Source organism: Pinus tabuliformis, chromosome 6, assembly GCF_031772625.1.
Source record: "Pinus tabuliformis cultivar Carrire ecotype Pingquan chromosome 6, CPIR1, whole genome shotgun sequence".
NCBI classification, from domain to species: domain Eukaryota; kingdom Viridiplantae; phylum Streptophyta; class Pinopsida; order Pinales; family Pinaceae; genus Pinus; species Pinus tabuliformis.
The window spans coordinates 1,133,554,343-1,133,576,432 of record NC_142292.1 but is presented as its reverse complement, the minus strand read 5'-3'; the positions used below and the strand labels follow the sequence as shown (position 1 = coordinate 1,133,576,432).

At 42.2% G+C, this 22,090-nt stretch overlaps 2 protein-coding genes across 2 annotated transcripts in view; both read left to right on the top strand.

Annotated features, from left to right (window-relative positions):
- The window catches only part of LOC149262866 (uncharacterized), a 93,016-nt gene that overhangs the window by 53,243 nt on the left and 17,683 nt on the right, over positions 1-22,090 (top strand). The gene's annotated exons all lie outside the window — the stretch shown is intronic.
- LOC149262867 (uncharacterized) lies at positions 20,519-21,325 on the top strand. Its single transcript, XM_089425355.1, has 2 exons — positions 20,519-20,656; positions 20,778-21,325. The coding sequence occupies exon 2, from the start codon at positions 20,830-20,832 to the stop codon at positions 21,199-21,201; it is 372 nt and encodes a 123-aa protein (XP_089281481.1). The 5' UTR covers positions 20,519-20,656; positions 20,778-20,829; the 3' UTR covers positions 21,202-21,325.

Below are 22,090 nucleotides of genomic sequence, written 5' to 3'. Positions count from 1 at the left end.
CTTGATTCGGGGGGATCCACAAAATGCTCCACATACCAATGAAAATGACTTGACGAAAGCTACCAACCTGGAGGGGTCTCATGCCAAGAATCATGACCAATAAGATCAACAATTGCGAGACAAGTGCAGTGTATGATCATCTTCCAAGGGACCCAAACCCTAGAGTTAGGGTTTCATCAATCCATCATCTCATCCATGCATGCTGGCATACTGAGGAAATCAATGATGATATCCTGCACCCACTTTGACATCAATGACAACATACTCAACAAGAACCTTAATCTATGTGTTAGCTTGATTGTACTCTACAAAAGACCTTCTCATCCTTCAGTGTGAGTGTGCCTCATTGGGTTTTATCATGATTCCTTATGCAACGAACTCCTGTTTCTCATTTTGTTTGCACAGGCTAATCAACTACAATTCACACTTGGTCTATAGAAATTTCATATCAATAGATGATCCACATGGCACCTCTAACAAATTAAAACGCATCCAACCATGCTTCCTTAGTTCTCAATTTGTTGGCCACATTAGTGGAATATTACTTTTGAGAATTCGAAGGCACTTGCCATTCAAATTGATTAAGGACGTGCCAACTTTAGTGATCAATTTATACACAATTGATTGATTTCCAAGGATTGTGGGAGTTTATTACAAATTAGGCTTATGTAAATATCAGTGTTGTTAAAAGCGCGATTAAATCGCGCTTTTTATGGGAAAAAGCGCCTAAATTTTTTTTTGCCGTTTTTTTCGCAAAAAAGCTCGGGGGCGCGGGGCAGCGAGTTTTATAATGAAAATTTGGATTTTTTTTTGGTCATTAGACTTTCATTTTATTGTATATGACATTATGACATGATGAGATACATTATTATATTTTTTGTTGATATTTTGAGGCTGAGCTGGGACTCATGAGTCAGGACTTACTATTCAGGACATGATTCAATGTTATGTGTGATTTTAGCGCTAGAAATGATATTAAACATCTTATATATTAGTTTTTTTATCATATTTATTTGTCAATGTATTTATTTTATGTTGTAGATGGTTTAGATATTAAAAAAATTGAAAAAAAATGAATATTTTTGTACCAAACGCTTTTTTCCCGCTTTTTTTCCGCTTTTTCCAATTTTTTCCGCTTTATTCCCGGCGCCGATTTAATCCCGCTCGCGCTTTTAACAACATTGGTAAATATCAATGTTGCGAACGTCACAATTTTATTGTCTAATTGATTTTTTTCGAAGCAACGATTTTATCGGCCGAGAAAATCGGGTGAGTTTTTCTAAATGTGGAAATCGCGATTTTATCGAAAAAATCACAAGTCTATGCGAAAAAATCGTTGACGTGCGAAATGACTTTATGAAAGTTTTTTTGTGGTTTTTCAATTTCATTTTGCAAACAAAGGGCAAGTGAGAGAGCTAAGGAGGAGGCGAACACATCTACAAGGGTGAGACAGGAGAAAATCGAGGGTATTTAGGATCCCAAGCAAAGAAATTTCGATTTTGGATAGAGTTTCTTCAGTAGGCCGCAAATTTCAGGTATGGTACATTCAACCCTGTTTTTTTGTTTTCTCCTTGTTTTTCCTTGGGTTTCAGTCACCCATATATTTTCCATGATTTTTCTAGGGCAGGGAGTGCATTTTTTTTGCCATTATCGTTTCATTGATTGGAGACAATTTTTATATTGTAAAAAATTCCAATGTTCCATGAAGACTCCGGGCGGGGAGACGTGGGTGCAGGGAGATGCATAAGGGGGACGTGTGGGAGTACCCTCAAATTTTAGGGAAATTTGGGGGGACAGGGAGACATCGGGGTATATGATTTTTTCTTTTTTCTTTTTTTTAATATTAATATATATATATATATATATATATATATATATATTTCAAATTCATATTCAATAATGAAAGCATAAATACAATGATACATACATAATTGAATTAAATAATGCATAACATTGATCCATACTCATTATCCTTACTAATACATACATGATTCATCCATAGACCACGAGATTCAATAATGAAATACTTTGATCCATATTCATCATTCATTAGTCACCATTGTATCATCTACATTGATTTAAAAATTAAATTCATCATTCATCATTCTAGATTCTAAATTGAATTAAAATTAAAATTCATCATTCATCATTCTAGAATCTAATCAATACTAAGCAAAATAGACTATAATAGATACTGAAATAGTAAATTGATATAACTAAAACTCAAAAACAGTGGATTGATGAGTCTAAAATTCACTCTAAAGTACACAGAGGGCTTGGTGCTCTTGATTAAATACTAATTCCATACCCTTGTACATGACAAAATGCAATGGAAACATTGCAATCGATCGAATCCTCAATTCCTAAAAAACTGTTAAGTCTGTTGGATTTTTAGTGAGAACTAAAATTCTACTTTCTCCATATGAAATCCAATGAGGTCGGAACCACTCTCAAACATCCCGAGTCATTTCATGGTAATGTTAAAAATTTAAGTAAAAGGATGAAAATGAAAGATAAAGGAGAATGTCACTTTTACTTTAAGAATTCAACATTACCATGAATTACATAGCATTAGTAGGGCAATATGGTGAAATACTAGTTTTCCCTTGTCATAAATCATTGTTTACAAGCAAATTTAAGGGGGGACACAACCCATTTTGAGGGGGGACACCTAGGTGTCCCCCTTTTGGAGAGTAATGACCCCCTGCGTCTCCCCATGTCTCCCCAAAACGGGGACGTGGGGAAACGTTTCCCCAGAGGTCCTCCTGTCTTGGGTGCGTGGGGTGCGAGCACCCAACCTCGAGGAACACATCTCCATGGAACACTGAAAAATTCAAAACGCTGATTGTTAATTTTATTTTTTTAAATTCTTCTTGTGCCTTAGGTGCAATCTTACATTAAGAGTTCAACAAATATGCCAAGACATTTTGGACCCTCCGTGGGAATATGGTGAACCCGATGGGGGGTTTGATAGATCAATTTGAGTTGCAAGTTGTGTGGGAAGCATGTGACAGGGGGAGTATTCCGATTCAAATCCCCCCTTGCACAAATACCAGGACATGAAGTAGGACTTTGCTCAGATGCAACTCTAGAAATCATCTGTAAAGCCCTCAAATCATTAGAATATATGGAGTCACCCAAAGTTCGAAAGTAAACAAGGAAGCTATGAAGACACAAACGACAAGGGGTGGAGTGGTGGTGGGTGACCATGAGAGTGGTTCTTCTTTAACATTAGCTTCTACCTAAGTTGCAGGAAACGTGGGCAGAGGAGGAGTTTCCGTACAGAAACGGAACTGAAACGCATAAACGTGTACGGTACGGCCCAAAAACGCTTTTCTGGCCATACTGGCATGTTTCTTGAGGCGAAAACGTGGCCAGTACAACTGGAAACCGTTTCTGGGCCATACGACGGTGTTTCCACACGCAGGTTGATTTTTTTTTATTTTTATTTTTTTTTCTAAATTTTTATTTTGTTAATTATTTTGTCTTCTAGTTTTTAATTGGGTTATTAAAATGCCTTCTAGTTTCTTCTAGATGCCTCTCTCAAGCTATAAAAGTGACCTTTGTCTCATTCTCTCATCACATAATTCAACAAGTCGTTTCTCTTGGAGACTGGTGATTTTAGCAAAGGAGAAGAGAGGAAGAGAGCAGTGGTTTCAGCTAGGGTGTTTTCAACAGTGAGCAAAGTAGATTTCAGTAGCAAGGGCAAGAGATTTCAGCAGCAAAAGAAAGAGATTTCAGCAACAGATTTGGAGTGTAGAGTTTCCGGCTACGACATTCTTGGCTTTTTGGCTCAGCTATAGCCATATTTCTCGTCTTTTCTAGCATTTTGGGGTAGCTTCAGCTACAGAAAATTAATTTGGGTAAGCAACATTCATTTTCCTAGTTTTTTCCTACTATTTCTTCAATTTTTCTAGGGTTTATGCTATGAAAAATATGAAAAACGTTTTTTATTTACATATTTGTTTTTTTAATTTATTTTTGTAGCAATGGCTTCCAACCAAAGTGCAGTTGCAAGTTCAAGCCCTAGGGCCAACCCAAAGGCTGAATATTATCCTCTTTGGAGGCATGTAACGAAGCTTCAAAAATGTGCAGGTGGTGGCTCATGGGATGGTGATGTAATTTTTGCAATAATTCGTACAAGGGCTCCTATCCAAGAGTGAAGGCACATTTTTTGCATGGAGGAGGACAGGGGATTGCGGGTTGCACAAAAACAACAGATCCATTGGCAAGGAGGGCATATCAAAGAGAGCAAGATGAGGCGGATGCTATTAAGAGAAGGCATGATGAGCTTACTCAAGCTACTCCTCAAGCTCCATATAACATTGAGCCAAGGGTTGTAGTTGAAGCAAGAAAGAGAAGAGCCAGTGCCACTCAACAACGTGAACGACTAGCACCCAAAAATACTAGAGGGGCATCCCCTTTAGTTCAGGATAGCAGAATTGCTAAATTGGTGAATGTGCAAGTAAGAGAAGAAACTGATTCCAGAGTGGCTAGGTGCGTTTATGCATGTGGTATCCCATTCAATGTTGTTCGCTCTCCTTACTGGCAAGATATGATTAGGGCAATTAATAAAGCTCCTCAAGGGTTCAAGGGGCCCAACTATGAGAAAGTCAGAACTCAACTTCTCAAAACTGAGAAGGAGCTTGTGGAGGATATTTTATCACCAATTCGTTCTTCCTGGAGTAGCTCTGGGGTTACCATAGTCTCAGTTGGATGGACAAATACAAGGCGCAGACCATTGATAAATATCATTGCCACTTCCCCCAAAGGAGCAATGTTTATCAAGGCGGAAGACTGCTCAGGAGAGGTAAAAGATGCACAGTTCATTGCTGATGTTATTATAAAAGCTATTGAACAAATAGGGCCTAACAAGGTGGTGCAAGTTATCACGGATAATGCACCAGTTTGCAAAGCAGCAGGTTTAATTATTGAGGGGAGATATGACCACATCTTTTGGACACCATGCATTGTCCATAATCTGAATCTGATCTTAGAGGAGGTCGACAACAAAGTTTCCTGGATAAAGGAACTCACAGGGGAAGCAAGGGAGATTGTCAAATTCATCACCAACCACCACCAATCTCAGGCCATATTTCGAGAGTACTCCAAATTGGAGTTGTTAAAAGTTGTTGAGACAAGATATACCTCAAACTTCCTGATGTTGCGCCACCTTGTTGACGTTAAGCATGCATTTTTTTCTATGGTGGTGAGTCAACTTTGGATTGAGTGGAGACAAGCAGATTCAGAGCGCGGATATATGGTGCGTAGATTATGCCTTGATGAGGATTGGTGGAGTAAGGTAGATTTAGTGCTAAAGTTCACAACCCCTGCATTTGAGCTTCTTCGGAGTGCTGACACTGACCAACCTTTCTTAGGGGAGGTATATGATGACATGGATTCCATGGTTGAAATCATTTCACAAGAGTCTCCACAACATTTGTTTGTTGATAATCATTTTGCTGGTTTAGTCAAGAAAATCATTGTTGATAGGTGGAACAATTTCAACACTCCATTGCACACTTTAGCACATGCTTTGAACCCCAAATGTTATGACGAGGAGCTTATTGCTCAAAGTAATGGGAAGAGGAAGGCACCCCATAAGGATAGAGAGGTGGCTAATGGGGTGAAAAAAGCCCTTACGAGAATGTTTCCTTCTCATCTACACAGGTAAAGGAAGAATTTGCTAGTTTTGCTGCAGGAATAGATGATTATGCAGATATATCAGCTTTGGAGGAGAGAAGCACCATGAATCCAGTTAGGTGGTGGATTTGTCATGGAGAAAATGGTGTACATTTGTAAAACTTTGCCATTCGTATTCTTTCACAAGTGGCAAGCTCTTCATCAGCAGAAATGAATTGGAGCACTTATGGTTTTATTCATTCTGTGAAGCGCAATAGGTTGGGCTCACAGAAGGCAGAAGATCTTGTTTATGTGCACTCCAACCTTCGCCTTGCATCTCGTAGGGGTCCAGAATACAACAGTGGTCCTTCTAAAGAATGGTATGTGGATGTAGAAAATCCTGATTTGGATCTCTCTCTTGCTGCCCTGAATATTGAGGTCGAGTCTAGAAGTGGAATTGGCCCATCATCTTCTTCAGCACCACCATCCACTGTTGAGCGTTGTACTGCTTCTATTTTTGATGAGGATTGTGATGATGAGGATTAGTCTTTTGTCTCTATAGTTTTTGCAGCCTTATAGTCTTTATTGTACTTGCAACCTCATATATTAATATAAATAAAGGCTGATTTTGAGATTTGGATATATAATAAAGGTTGCTTTTGGATATTCCGATATTTTTATTTTTATTATGCGATCATTCATGAGTAAATGTGATGTGAATTTAATCATAATGTTTAAATGTAATAAATTATAATGTATCATGCATGCTTTATGATTGCACACACACACACACACACACACATATATATATATTTAAATATTTTTAATATATATATATATATATATATATATATATATATATATTCGCGTTTCCCCGTTTCCAAAATTTGGGGAGGTCGCGTTTCATACCCGTGCCCATTTCGGAAACTCGTACCCGTTTCCCCATTTCATTCAACCTTGGCTTCTACAGTTAACCCCACAACAACCTCATCATTTTTGTGTCAAGAACTACACCTGGTGTACAACCATTGATCAAGTCGACTCTTATAAAAAAGAAGGAAGAAGCTCACAAGTTGGTGGGTAGGTGTTTTCTATGGAGTGACATTCTATGTTAGAGAAATTTATTTCAATTTTCACAGTTAGCTCAATATCTTTTCCAGATTAGCAAGCACATCAGCATTAAAGGAAACTGCAGATAGAACATAAATATAAATCGCAGAAGACAAGCCAAGACAAGAGGACACAAGATGTGGCACTAGCCAGGGACAAACCCCAATGTGGGGAACCCTTGGTCAATTCTTCTTATATGTTCTTTAATAGTTCAACAGAGAGAGAGAGAAATAGTACATTTACAACAGAAGTCAACACTTTGACTTATTTAGATAAGAACATAGATCATCTCTAGGAAGATGATACGTGAGATCAGTTGAAAACATGTTGCTTCAACTGATTCTCTAAGGTGACTCCTTCACCTATTATTGTGCTACATCTCGTCATCATGCTGCACCTCACCGTGTTGCACCATGCTACACCCATCATCACAATGCTGGACCTCATGATGCTTTTTTCCCAGTGTTTAGCACTGCTGTACCTAGTGCCACGACTGCACCATGCTGCCACCCATGTGCTTGCTGCACCATTGTTGCTTTGTGTCATTGCTACACCATTGTTGCTTTGTGTCCTTGCTACACCAAGTACTATATTGCTAACCCAATGTACTTGTAGCACTATGCTTGCTGCTGTCCATGCTTTACCATGCTGCTGCTGTCCATGCTTCATCATGCTTGCAGCTGTCCCAAGCTTCTTGTTGCTGTCCATGCTTCACCATGTTTGCAACTGTCCCATGTTTCACTATGCTTGTAGCTGTCCCATGTATTAGCTTGTTGTCCTTTGCATTGCTTGCCACTGTCCAACAGCTGCATCTAAACATATTGTTCCATGCACCTTACTGCACCATGCTGCTGCAATATACCATACTGCTGCATCCATCACATCATGCTGCACTCCTTTGGGGTATTCAACACTCCATGTTAAGCTAACACATGGCTTCCACAGGTGCTCCGAATCTGATCCAAATCTGGTCAATATCCTTGACCCAACACACCTCTAACACTGCTCCAAACTTGTCACTTTGCTGTTCCTAACTGTTCTGGTTAGGGCACTTGGGCATCCCTAAACTCCTCTCAACAATCCTCGAAAAACCCTCCAAATATGCTTGTCACTTTGGTGTTCCTAACTGTTCTGGTTAGGGCACTTGGGTAGCCCTAAACTCCTCTTAACAGTCCTCGAACAACCCTCCAAATCTGCTTGTCACTTTGCTGTTCCTAATTGTTCTGGTTAGGGCACTTGGGCAGCCCTAAACTCCTCTCAGCAGTCCTCGAACAACCCTCCAAATCTGCTTGTCACTTTGCTGTTCCTAACTGTTTTGGTTAGCATACTTGGGCAGCCCTAAACTCCTCTCAACTGTCCTCGAACAACCCTCCAAATCTGCTTGTCACTTTGCTGTTCCTAACTGTTCTGGTTAGGGCACTTGGGCAACCCTAAACTCCTCTTAACAGTGCTCGAACAACCCTCCAAATATGCTTGTCACTTTGTTGTTCCTAACTGTTCTAGTTAGGGCACTTGGGCAACCCTAAACTCCTCTCAACAGCCCTCGAACAACCCTCCAAATTTGCTTGTCACTTGGGGAGCTTCAACATGACTTTGTCTTAGGCAGCTTCACCATGACAACGTCCTAGATATAGGGCACATAGAGCTATGGCATCATCTTCTAGGACCTGCGTAGATCCTTCTTCCCCATGATAACATCTAGGGCAGCATATCTCTTAGGATCTATCCTCCCACCAAAACCCAAAGACAAGTGGAGAGGAAGAGATCACAAGAAGAGTGTGTACAAAATTACAAATGACTAGCAAGCCACCTCTTTTTATACTAAAATGGTGAGCACATGTGGGTGTTATTTAGTTGCTGGCCGACCTTGACAAATTGTCTTATAACACAAATAAATTCATAACTCCATGAATATTTATCGGAATTAGATGATCTTTAGATCAATCCTACACCTCTCGATGAGAGGGATCCAAGAAAAATATCAGCTGCCATAAATAAGATGACCCACATGGAGTTTGGCCCTAGTTGCCAATTTTAATACTCCCTCTCAACTAGGGAGAACTCCATCCGTTGATCCATATGTCCGACTATACTATCTCTGTCATCAGTGCCCTGCGCTGCTATGCTCTGCTCTATCGAGCTCTGCTCTGCTCTGTTCTGCTGAACCATGAAGAAGAAGAATTGATCGAGAATGTCTCATACCATTCTCTACTGACCCGAAGTCAGTTCCATATGAAGAGAGTGTGTCATATCACTTTTACTGACCTGAAGTCAGTTTTATTGATCCCAGATCAATATCACAAGAGAGTGTCTCAAACCACTCATACTGATCCTAGATCAGTTGAAGGTCATCCTAGCTTAGGGAGTACGGTAGATACAACGGTGCGTCCATCAATAGAACTACTATGGTCCCTAACCCCATTTCCCTGCTCATTGATAAGATGAGAGGTACTTCCCATGAGTCCCAAACTGCATGGGTAGGATGCCTCGACAGGAGAACTAATCATCCTATCCCATAGGAGAACTAATCATCTTGGCTCACAAGAGAACGAATCATCCTGCCCCAAAGTCGCCTTGGGGTATCACAGGGGAAGGCTGAGCTATTCACCCTGTACACAGCCACCATTAGGGGAGGGTGAGTCGCCCTATGGTCGTGTTTTGCTCCAATAAGTACCCCAAGCCCTCTAGAGTTCCCAGAGCTCAATGCATGCAACATGCAGGACCCTTATACGAAGGTCTCTCAACGACTCCAAGTCATTTGGGAAAGTCACAGATTTGACCTTTCCCCGAGGCTTTGACAAAATGTCTGCGACCTGTACATCAGTCTCAATGTGATGGAGCCTCCTCGCTCATCGACTTACCATATCCCAGATAAGGTAATATCTGATGTCTATTTGCTGGAGCAATCATCGAATACGAGATTCCTCAACAATCGAATCCCCCCTGGTTGTCACAGAGGATATGGTGGTATTCATCATGTGTACAAACAACTCATTGAAGAGCTTCCACAACCAGGCAGCTTCATATGAGATCATACTCGTGGCTATGTATTAGGTCTTGGCGGTGCTTATATCAACGAACTTCTGCTTCCTGCTCATCCATGATTCGAGTAGAACCCAAAAATAACCAGCACTGAGAAGTGCTCTAGTGATCCTCCACACTGCCTGCCCAGTTAGCGTAATCATGTAGCTTCTTTTTTTCGACAGTGTATCTTAATCCATGAGAGATTGTGCCCTCGAAGATATCTTAGAAGATTCTTGGCACCAATCCAGTGAGGCTCAACCAAGTATGACCCCACCATGCTAACTGCAAAACATATATCCGGATGAAAGTTCACCAAGAACATCAATGCAAATGAGTTTATGAAACTCAGAGACATTTCCCAAATCTAGTCTGGCATCACCACCATATAACTTCTGAAAGTTAAGATCCTCGAGGTAGTCACGGGTTTGCAGTTTACCATTCCACATCCAGAATCCAACTCCCTCTTTCTTCTGCAAGTGAGAGGGTCTGCATCTGTCAGAAATAGGTCGTTCTGAGAATGAGCTGGTATGAGAGGTCCATCATGCACAACTTTCAAACAATGGTTTGGATCGGCTTCATTCTTCAACTTCATTTGACAACTATCAATCCTCTCATATCAAACTCGGGGTGATTTGCTTCAAGCCATAGAGGGCTTTCTTCCACTTGCACACATGAGATTCTTGATCATGAATCTCAAACCTTCTCGAGTTGTTCCAAACCTGTGGACCTGCTACATGAGGGGAATGGTCCCCTTGTAAGATTTTCCTTCAGTACATCTCAGACATGTACCTTCATGCTCCTTTTGAATTCAGGTATCCCTATGATCATCTGACTCACAGACCTCCGGTGCTATGTGTCAACTCAGAACTGACATGCTCCCCAATGGACTTCCTGCAACTTGATACAAATTGCCAACCCTTAACCCATGAGTAAGAGCATCTTTGAAAATTCTATTTTCAAACACGTACCTTCCCATCGATGAATGCCACCCTGAAACCTTTGACTTCCATTGCTGAAATGGACACCAAGTCCTTCTTGTGATCAGGTACATAAAAGAGATTCTATAAATGAATCGAGTTACGCTCTTTCAATTGAGGGGTAACACCCTTTCCGGGATAGGTGGCATCGGCTCCAAGTATAATCCCACAAATGTTTTCATCTCTACCAAATTAGAGAGAGAGCACCCTTCTATCCGATGGAGTGCCTTGAAGCACTACAATCAATAAGCCAGATTCCCAAAGACTCTGAAGGAGAGGGCCAATACAAGAAAACACTTCTTTATCTTATCAGAAACAACATTTGATTCTTCATGCCTAGGGTTCCTTGCTTTCTTGAAGAGTCATCCATTTCCTTGATGACCTGCATTGTCATTCTTCTGATCATTGAAGATGTCCCTGGAGTGATTGTTATCATCATCAAGTGATGTGTCCTTGCCATTTGGACGCTCCTTCGCATAATGGCATCTGCCTTTCCTTAGATCTGGACTTCCGATTGAAGTGATCTTTAGGTAGGCCATCAGAAACTTCCGCTGCGCCATTCTAATAATATTCTCTGTTTCGACTTCACCCTTGGTGAATTAGAAGAGGGATGAGGAATCCATTGATCCTTTTGTCCTTTCCCAACTGTCTTAGGTGATACCTCAGCTCCGATGCCATGTTAATTTTAGGTATGTTCTATGCTAGAGTAATTTATTTCAATTTTCACAGCTAGCTCAATATCTTTTCCAGATTAGCAATGACATCAACAGTAAAGTAAATTGCAGATAAAACATAAATATGAATCACAGTAGACAAGCCAAGACAAGAGGACACAAGATGTGGCGCTAGCCAGGGACAAACCTCAATGTGGGGAAACCCTTGATCAATTCTTCTTATATGTTATTCAATACTTTAGCAGAGAGAGAGAGAGAGAGAGAGAGAGAGAGAGAGAGTGTTGGCTTATATGGGCCTAACCCAGGTTCGGAAGAATTATTTAGCCAATCAAATCTCGCAGCTACCGGCCCTTTCGGCAATAGTTCGTTGAGCGCGGACTGAGGTTTCACCTGAGGTAGCAAGGGAGGATGCTGGAACCAGGCTTCTGCACCCTTGGGATGTTTGGATGTGGTCTGGAGGTATTGCGCGACACTCCGCAGCCTCACACAGCTCTATATTCGCGCAGACCAGGACCTAAAATGAGTTTAACTTTCTATGATCGCGCTATTTATAGATCTAATCTATTTGACGAAGTATTGTAACTCAAGCCTACTTAGAAGGGTCTTTAAGCAAACATTTACCAGATTTAACCCGTTCGCGCACTTTAGAATAAACTTAAATTCACATATATCTATAACATTAGCATATGCGCATAGATTAAACAATTATATCAACCATTCATACAGTCAGATTCACAATAACTCAGATTGAAACACAGAATTTGCAGAAGAAACTTATCTTTATCTCCACTTATCACCAATACATCCAGATCCGCCCTGCGCACTCAACTGCAAGGGTCCGCGCACACAGCTGTGGGCTGCGGGCTCTTCCAGGCCTCTGCGCACACAATTGCAGAGCCTCTATCCATTACCCAACCCTCGACTCGGACTTACAGACGCTTTTTAGAGTGCTTCCCTCAAAAACCCATTACATTTCAGATCCAAAACATACAACCAAACATAGCTACCTCTATCCATAGAGCCTCGTTCTATTTATACCTTTCCATGGACCGCGATCCATGGGCGGGCCGACTCTACTTACATTTCTTTACATTATTTTTGGGTGGACTACCCTTTGACTTTAACTTATTACAAATCACGCTCCGCGCTTCTCGCAGAATCTTTACCCAAAATTGCGGTCTTCGTGCTCCATGACCGTTACGCGGGGCTTTCGCTACCCAACAGTCCCCCAACACAATCATCGTGTCAACTGGTGCGGGAATCTTTGCGCGGAGGTCGATTAGCAACTTTTGCGTCTCGCAGGTCTCTGCAGCAAAGTCGGCTGCGAGCCTCTGTACCTTCTCCAAGTGAGCTGCTGAGGCATCCCTATCACTTGCAGCTGCATGCTCCGTCGCACAAACTGCCTGCATCGCGTTACCTTGCCTTCAATGGTTGTAGATACGCTAAACGCTTCATCGAGCCAGGGCTGGATACGTTCTTTAAGTACTGCCTCCTGTTGCCGCACCCCGTCAACTTGGGCTTTGAGCGCCTGGGCCTCTTTCATTTTGGCCAACTGCTGTGTGATAGTAACCGTTTGTGCAGCCCCACGAGCAGTGTCATAGGCCTGCTGTAACTTGCACGCCTTGGTTTCTACTTGCTGAATGGTTGGGTGCTCTTGGAGGGAGATGAGTATCTCGAGCGACTAATCGAGTAGTCCCGAGCATTCGCGAACAACACTACTCATCGTTTCTAGTCCAGCTACAACTTCACCGTGGCGACGTTCCCATTCGGCCGGAGGTGTGGGAGCTCGGGCCTGGAGACGAGCTCTGCAACTTGTACCGTTAGTTCCTCCTGGTTTCTTGCGGCCTCTGCTTGGGTTGTGCAAAAGCCGGCTGCCATGTGTTGAATCTTGGTAGCTGGTGGGAGGTCCTCGGGGATGGCTAGCTCGAGTACCGTGCTACACGCCTCCGTCACTGCTTGTTCTACCTCCCGGTATCATGCAGCCAGGTCATCATGCTGGAGAGTGATTTGTTCTATCTTTGCCTTCTGCTCTGTCAAGATGTGGAAAGCGCGACCTTCCCTGGCTCGAAACTCCTGAGTTACTCCCTCTTGCAGTAGATATAGTATTTCTCTAGACAGGACAACTAGATTTAATTCCCAACTACCTTCGTCGCCTGCAGCTGCGGCTTGGAAAGCACCTGCTGGTAATGGGAGGATGTGTGGCGTGTGCGTGCTGACCATCTGTTTGGCGGCTGTTGTGTCTTCTGTGGGCTCGCGAGTGACCTAGCCCGGGGGTCGCTCTTGTAAGGCCTGTAACTGTGCTCTAATCTCCCCCAATGCAGTTGTTTGTGCGGTGATTAGTTCGGGCAACACGCTGGTGGTAACATTGCTTGTGGGCTAGCTACTGTCCATGAATTCTTTTCCCAGAGCCTTCGCTGTCTCGGACATTTTCCGGGTGGTCGGTGATTCCTCGGCACGCGACAGCTTGAGGTGGTCCTACGTCTCTGTTTCTTGTTGCGGATCCTATTCCAACTCCATTCCCTGATCTCCTTGGTTCCCCGCTATTATTGGGCTTGCGGTGGCCTCCTGCTGTAAAGAGGCTTGCTGTTCCTGGCGTGTTTTTTCTGTTAGCTGAGTGAATCGCTACTGGCGTTCCTTCTTATGTTGCTGTGCGGCCAATCTCTCGAGAACGAGGCGCGCCATTCCAGAGGCCATGCTGCTAATACCGCATAAATGGCATCATCTATTGTAAGGAATGGGAGTGTGACCCATGATTGTGCTGGATCCTTTCGCGTGCGGATATACACGTGATGCATGTCTGCTTTGAACTCGGTCGTGCTTTGAAAATTATTGTAGATCGTGGGGGACATGCGCGGTCTTCAAGCAATCCGCATTCGTATCTTCCCTTCCATAGAGGTCCAAAATGCCCGGATCGCGGAAACCCTTGCTGCATCCTTTGTAGCCCAGAGCGACATATACCACACTGATTCGGGTAGGCTACACTCAATGATGGGAAACTGGCTCTCCTGCAGCAATTCACCTGTAACCAGAAGGATTGATAAGAGCAACCATGCATAATGAAAGGTCTTACCTTTGTCTTGTGCTTCTTGACAATTGGTTAGAAATTCGTCGCATAAAAACTGTGCCCAATTGAACTGAACCCCCTCGGCACACTGCCCTGCCAATGCGATGACAGGGGCTGGTACCTCATCCGCGCGACATTTTCTCATGAGTTTACCGGCTAGTAGCTGAGTGGCGACTCGTACTGCGCGGTCGCTGATGCTTGCTATGACATACCCCCGCTTTCCTTTATCCAGATGGTACTTCGCCTTCACTATTTCGGCGAGGCCTCCCTCGCTACTGGTTCCTGCTATGTCTGTGGGGTTATTCCCTTTAAGCGGCAGGTGTGTAATTCGGTGGATTAGGTCGGCTGTGATCGGGATCGGTTCTTCCAACCATAGATATCCATCATGGACGAGACATAGCAGTTGTTGGATCACAAATATGGTGGTGGTCGTGCGGTGATAGTGAGATATCCACCTGAGACTTAGTAGCCTCGCCCTCTCCACACCTAGTAACCACTTCTGCGGCAAAAACTTGTCTTCGGCTAGTTCCGGGAACTTGTCGTTGTCTGCAAGGTCCCAATATTTGAATTTGATGCTTGGAACGCGCCCCATTGGCAACCCTTCCAACCTTATATCGTCTAGAAGAAGTGGGCTCTGGAGTGTAGTTTTTGCAACATCTTCGTCTTTCGATCTCTTGGTCGTCCCGGTCCATGGGGAAAGATACGAGGGTAACAACGGAAGCTGGAATGCAGGTTCTTCTTCCTCCGCCTGTGCGTCAATCTGATCGATCAGGTCTTGCAGATCATCATCCTCCTCAGCGGGTTCGGTGGTTACTGCTTTGCCTTTGTCAACTGTGGAGCATTTATTGAATCTTGGGGAGGCCCGGACGGTTCCCATCTTCTGCTTGTTCTTCCTGGATCGTGGAGTATGTGGGGACTTAGGAACTTCAAGGACTTGAGTCACATCTTCGGGCTCTTCTTGATTCAGCTGCATTTCTTTTGCGACCCGTGCTCGGGTTCTTGCCATAGTACTCATGGAGTGCTTGGTAGCTGCGTACTTGCTGCTTTTTGTTGGTTCAAAGCGCCAAAAGTCCAGTGCCAGCCACAAACTATGAGATTTGAAAAAATCCCTTCCCTCCGTTTTTAGTTCATTAGTGGCGTCGAGTTGGCAGATCTTTGCATATCTCATCCGGAACTTTCGTCTTAATGTCCCGCCGCCCGCTCCTTTCTGACGTGATCAGACCTTTTTGTCAGGGCCAATGTGGCTAACAATCATATTTTGACATTTCCCCACTGTAACACTATCCTTGGGGCGTAGCTGCGAACTTGGGGACTGCCTAATTTGGTAAAGAATCCTTTTGCCACGCTGGTTTTTCACAGCCTGGTTTATAGTCCCACGCCTTCTTTCAACTGCTCGAGGCACTGAGACTGTAGTTTCTACTGCTAGTCATGTGCTCGCACCTTTGGTGTGAGTTCGGATCGTCCTTGCTAGCTCGGGCTGTGAGCACCTTTGAAGCATCTGGGTCATCGGTCTGGGGGTTATGTTCTTCCGTGAGTGCAGGTGTAGCCATAATAGCAGAGTCGCAGTGCGGTCCTGGGCTACTCTGCTTCGTAGCGCACTTTGTTTCTTTGGCCGTAACCATAATTTATCGGTGTTGAGGGGCCCGCGGCCACTCTGTCTTTTCTGAGCTTCCCTCTGTTGTCTATTACAAGCCCAGCGAAACAAATCACATTCTAATCTAAACAATAGAAACTTATAGTTTACGTGCTATTCAACATATTGCTGCACCTATTCTTAATGAGTATTGGGACACATTTAATTAACATTCCTCAAGAAAACTTATGTAAATAACTATGACAAGGATAGTCGTCAGAGCATTTATAGAATTATATAGGATTGTAGGAATTTCACAGAGTTCTCATTTATGTAATTAGTTGTGGAAACTTGCTAATTCGCGAAGTTATTACTGCAACAGAATTCCAACTCAGCTTGTACTGCCAGTATAATTTGCAGACTAGTGTGCCTTACATTTATCACGTTGACGAGCAAATTGATCTTCAGGAGGAAAAACAAGTTTTTCCACTGCAGCTGGTTAATCACTGAAGTTAGCAAAATGACTATATGAAAATCTACCAGGCAAAACTTGATAATGATGCAGGCGAAAATCTAATGGGGACTCGTAAAGGAAATACTGTACAACATAACCAAACAATAGAGCCCATCTGAAACCTTTGAAGTGCTGTTACTATGACCAGATAACACTTAAACTGCATTCATTATAGACTCTAGCTCTTGACATTTGACCATCCATGCTTTAAAATTTTGACAGATCAATCTCTAAAAGGAGAACTTAAAAGCTGCCTGAGGTTGTATGATAAATCACCATTAATTAACTACAATTTTCTTTTAAATACCCCTGCACCGGTAAGACTTTCGACATTGAAATTGGTTGAAAGAATCTTTCCCACCTCTGTACCAGAAATTGTCTGACTCAACAATTTTTTTTTAAACAAACCAGAACCTTGAATGTCTGCAACTCGGCAAAAAATCTCCGTGAAAAGACTCTATTTCATGGAAAATTATTTTGTAATTCATTGCACCGTCTTCTCATGGGATGCACAAGATGGGAATCGGGATGCCTAGAGTTACAGTGAGGTAGTAATCCAGCAACTGAAGGAATGAAAATAGTTGGTGCACCCTTTCTTTTACATGCGTTGAAAAAGTCGTCAAGGATCGTTGCTGTCTTGGCATGCTTATTGCTGGTTGGATTTTGACATGTGGTAAGACAAAAGGATGGCAAAAATGTCGATTCATTATGGCATCGCATTAGCTCTGCCATCGATATTCATTAGTTGCAGGTACCACATATAGGTACACTTTTTGTGCCAGTTCCTGTTCCACTTGTATGCTATGTTTTATCAAGGCAGGGCTTGCTATGAATTGGGCCAAATTCGACGAAAGTAACTCTGCTCAAGATGTGACTGCAACATGTGTTTAAGAGGATGTGGCTGGCTTGGGTTCAAGACCCCCCATCAGACTTGGCTAACGAAGTGATTTGGGGCTAAGAAAAACAATGTTGAGCGCTAATGCAGATCTAAGGCATATTGCTTTGATTGGCACAAACCCTCAAGCCGCTTCACTTTAAACTTGGGACTGACGAGGGCCAAGAAAAATTAATGCTAGGGTTTCGCTTGATCTGTGCTAGGGTAAATTTGGCACTTGTTACCCACCATTTTGTGGGTGATATCCCCAAGAGAATTTTTTTCTCCATGATGAGCCTTAGCGGGCAGCTACTAGCCCCTTGATGCCTTTTGCTAGCTCCTTGTGCCATTTCACTGCCACTTGAGCCAACCATGTGGTCCCTCACCCACCTGTATTGATCGTATGTTTGAAGGTGGGCCTCCCAAATCTAAAGGTATGTCTTGTCATTTGATAATTGAGTATTGGGTTTATTTATCATGGATAATTTTGGGCAGTGAAGACAATATCGCTGAAATATCGCCGATATTCAGAAATATCACGATATTTTCGAGACGAGATATCGCTGAGGAAATATCGCGATATTTTGTCTCGAAAATATCGCGGTATTTCCGAAATATCAGTGATATCTCGGGAAAATATCGTGCTACGATTCAAAATATCGCCCAACAATAGCAAAAAATTGCCGCCGTGGCTAGAAAAAGCCAATTTTGTTTTTCTTTCATTCATTTTCATTTCTGATTGCTGGAGAAGGAAGGGGAGAGCTATGTGCTCGCTGCCAAGGAGGATTTGAGTGTTGAATAGCCATTATCGTCACCAACAACGAAGATTTTTTTGATCTAAGATTGAAGAATAGTGAGACAATTTCATTTCTTCCATTAACAGGAAAGTTCAAATAAACCCCTATGTTAATGAATTTTTTGATAGTTTTAGGATTATTCTTGCTTGCCTATTTGCCTACGAACATTTTTGCTTTTTTTTTTTTTCCATTTGCTATGATTTTCATGCCCATGAGCAAATGCAAGGGTTTTCAACATATTTGGAGAGCAAACTCCATTTTTTTTAAACTTTCAAATGCACCCTCTTATTGTCATTTATGGTTTTTCATTGAATTCACATTGCAAATAATGTAGCAAAAAAATTATTTTGTAAAATGAGGTGGTTATTACTTATTAATTCCATTTTTTTTTGGTGCCCTAGGTTTGAGTTAGCTCACTACAAAATTCAAATATGCCAAAAGCCTTGGACCCATTTTGGGAGTATGGGGAGCCCGATGGTGGGACAAATCAGGCATCTCTTACATGCAAATTGTGTGGGAACAGGATGACAGGAGGGGTTACACGATTGAAATATCATCTGGCTAGACTCACTGGAGATGATGTTGGGATTTGTATAGTTTCTAGTCCGGAGCTTATACAAAAATCTCTTGAGGCTATTTATGAAAAAGACAGAAAGAAGGAAGAGACAGAAAGAAACAACGCTGAACGTGCAGGTAGATCTTTCGGGATATCTTCTCTTGATTTTGATGCTGAGGGTAGTGGGAGGGGCTCCCCTACATCACCTGCTACTGCCAGTGCGAGGTCATCATTTTTTGTTCCACGAACAGGACATGGATCACAACCTGGCATAAAATCACTTGTTAAAAAAAAGGAGAAGCAAGAAGCAGATAAAGTCATGGGGAGGTGTCTTTTCTGGAGCGACTTACCTCTCAACATCACCAAAACCAATCCATTTTGTCAGCCAATGTGTGATGCTATCGCTGTTGTGGGCCCATGGTACAAAAGTGCTACATATGAGGAGTTGCGGGGGCCAATTCTTCAAGCATAAAAGTAGGACATCAACTCTAGATTGGCGGAGTTGAAAAAAACATGGGAAGTTACTAGATGCACAGTGATGTATGATGGTTGGACAGATAGGAAGGGTAGGACCCTTCTAAATTTCTTGGTACATTGTCCTAAAGGTACTGTGTTTATTAAATCAGTGGATGCATCAGAACATATCAAAGATGCAACAACGATATGTGAGTTGTTAGATGGGTTCATTCGAGAGATTGGTGTGCAGAATGTGGTGCAAGTCATAACAAACAATGCAACTAATTATGTGTCTGCCGGCAAGATGCTTATGGAGAGGCATCACACATTGTTTTGGACTCCGTGTGCAGCACATTGTCTCAATTTGTTGCTTGAGGATATGGGGAAACTCTCCTCCATCATGGAGGCGGTTGATATGGATAGGAGCGTCCCCAAGTTTATTTATAACCATGCTTTTGTTCTTAGTCTCATGAGGAAGTTTACTAGAAACAAGGAGTTGCGGCGTCCTGCGATCACATGTTTTTCCACAAACTTTATTACTCTTCAGTCTTTGCTTCGATGTCAGTCCGAGTTGAAGCAAATGTTTGTGTCTGATGATTGGCGTAATTGTAGATACAATAGGGAGCAAGACGGGAAAACCATTGCAAAAATGGTGTACTCTGAGACGTTTTGGCATGGAGTAGAAGAAGCATGCTCAGTTAGTGAACCTATAGTAAAGGTTCTCAGATTGGTAGATGGGTAGAAGCCTGCAATGGCTTATTTATATGAGGCCATGGATAGGGCCAAGGAGGCTATTCGTTCTTATTATGCAGACAAGGGTTTTGCTGGTCGTGATAGGCATATGATGTTATGGGATGTGATTGATAGTCGGTGGACAGGGATGCTTCATCGACCCATTCATGTAGCAACACTCTTCTTCAACCTTGCATTTTCATACAAATGCGGCTTTGTTTTTGATGGCGAGGTGATGGAAGGGCTCCATTCCTGTATTCTTAGGATGGTACTTGATTCTGAGCTTCGTAGCAAAATCAATCGCGAGATACAATTTTATCAGGATTGTGTTGGCCTATTTGGCTTTGATGATGCTATTAGGGAAATGACCCTCTTCATGCCACATAATTGACAAGTCATCACTCATTAGAAATTAGAATTTTCAATTTAGAATTTCCTTACTTATAATTCTGTTTTTTAAAAATTCAATTATATAGCTTTTATTTGAAAGTTTAATTATGTTTTAAGTCTTTGAATTTTTTATTTCTTTATTTTGTTGTAGATATTTGGTAGCGAAGCTATGGTGCAAGGTTACCAAATTTGCAGAAATTGGCCACAAGTATCTTCAGTCAAACATATAGCTCTTCAGGGTGTGAGCACAATTGGAGTGTATTTGAGAAAATACACGCAAAAAAGCGCAACAGGTATAACTTTGAGCTCCAACCTTCAGTTGAGCAATTACACTTATTGTAATTTTTAATTTTTAATTTATGACCTTCAAGTGTCAAGAGTCAAAACTCATTAGTTTTTTTGACACTCTTATAGGTTGGAGTTCGCACGCCTCAATGAACTTCGAGTGAGGCAAATAGAAGCACCAATGGATGTAGATTCCATTTCCTTAGACAATATTGATGTATTGTCTGAGTGGAGGGTAGAGTCTAAGAAGCCCATCTTGGAGGAGTCACCTTCATGGTTAGAGCCAGATGATCCATTAGAACAGGGGCAGCCAGAGGAGGAGGATTCGGAGGAGGAGCAGCACTCGGAGGAGGAGCAGGAGGAGGAGGAGGAGCACACTGTGGGAGCATCAACATCAACACCATCTGCTATAGATATAGGAGAGCACAACTCCATACCTAAGACTCATTATTTGACGTTAGGTGCAGAGGCAGGGCCAGGGCCTTCTACTGCTAGGGGCAGGCTTGACAAACAACTCATCATGTTTTCCCGTAAAAGGGAGAGAGGGCAGTGATTTCAGATAGATAGCTGCTAGTTTTATTTGTTTTGCTACATATAACTCATGATGATGAGATACTTTTATATATGTGATGTTATTTTGTATTGGTTCTCCACATTTGAGTCTTTGAATGGACAATTATCAGGGATCGACAACATTTGGTATCGCCTTTGATGTATCATTTCTATTTGACATCATATATATCAGTGCTTTCTTCATATTTATGTGGCAATGTGTTTATTTCATGTTGTTATTGCTTTATATGTTTAAAAATCTAAAAAAATGAATATATTATGCATTTTTTATGCTTGCCGATATTTTGCCGATATGTTCGCCGATATTGCCGATAAGATGTTTTCTGGACCCTCACCGATATTTTGCCGATACCGATATTTTCAACACTGCTTCTGGGTATGGATTGATGGGGGGATTTGGCAGAAAGAGTGGGCTTAGTTTGTACTCTTGTCTCCTTGATCTCTTTTGGTTGTTACCCTTGAATCATAGTCCTGTGGGATCTCCTTTATTGACCATTTGGTTCTAGGGTGGTACTACTTGGGAAGTCTCGACTTTGGGTGCGTGGTCCCACTCCTTTACATGCATACATTACTCCCCTCCCACTCATTATAACCCATTCATCATTTCTCCCACCTAGGCCCACATTCCCATTTCGGGTCCACATAGGGCTAGTGTTAAAATTGGCAACTAGGGCCAAAATCCATGTGGGTCATCTTATTTATGGCAGCTGATATTTTTCTTGGTTTCCTATCATAGAGAGGTGTAGGATTGATCTAAAGATTATCTGATTCCGATAAGTATTCGTGGAGATATGAATTTATTTGTGTTATGGGACAATTCGTCAAGGTCGGCCAACAACCCCACTGCCCCCACTTGTGCTTCACGTTTT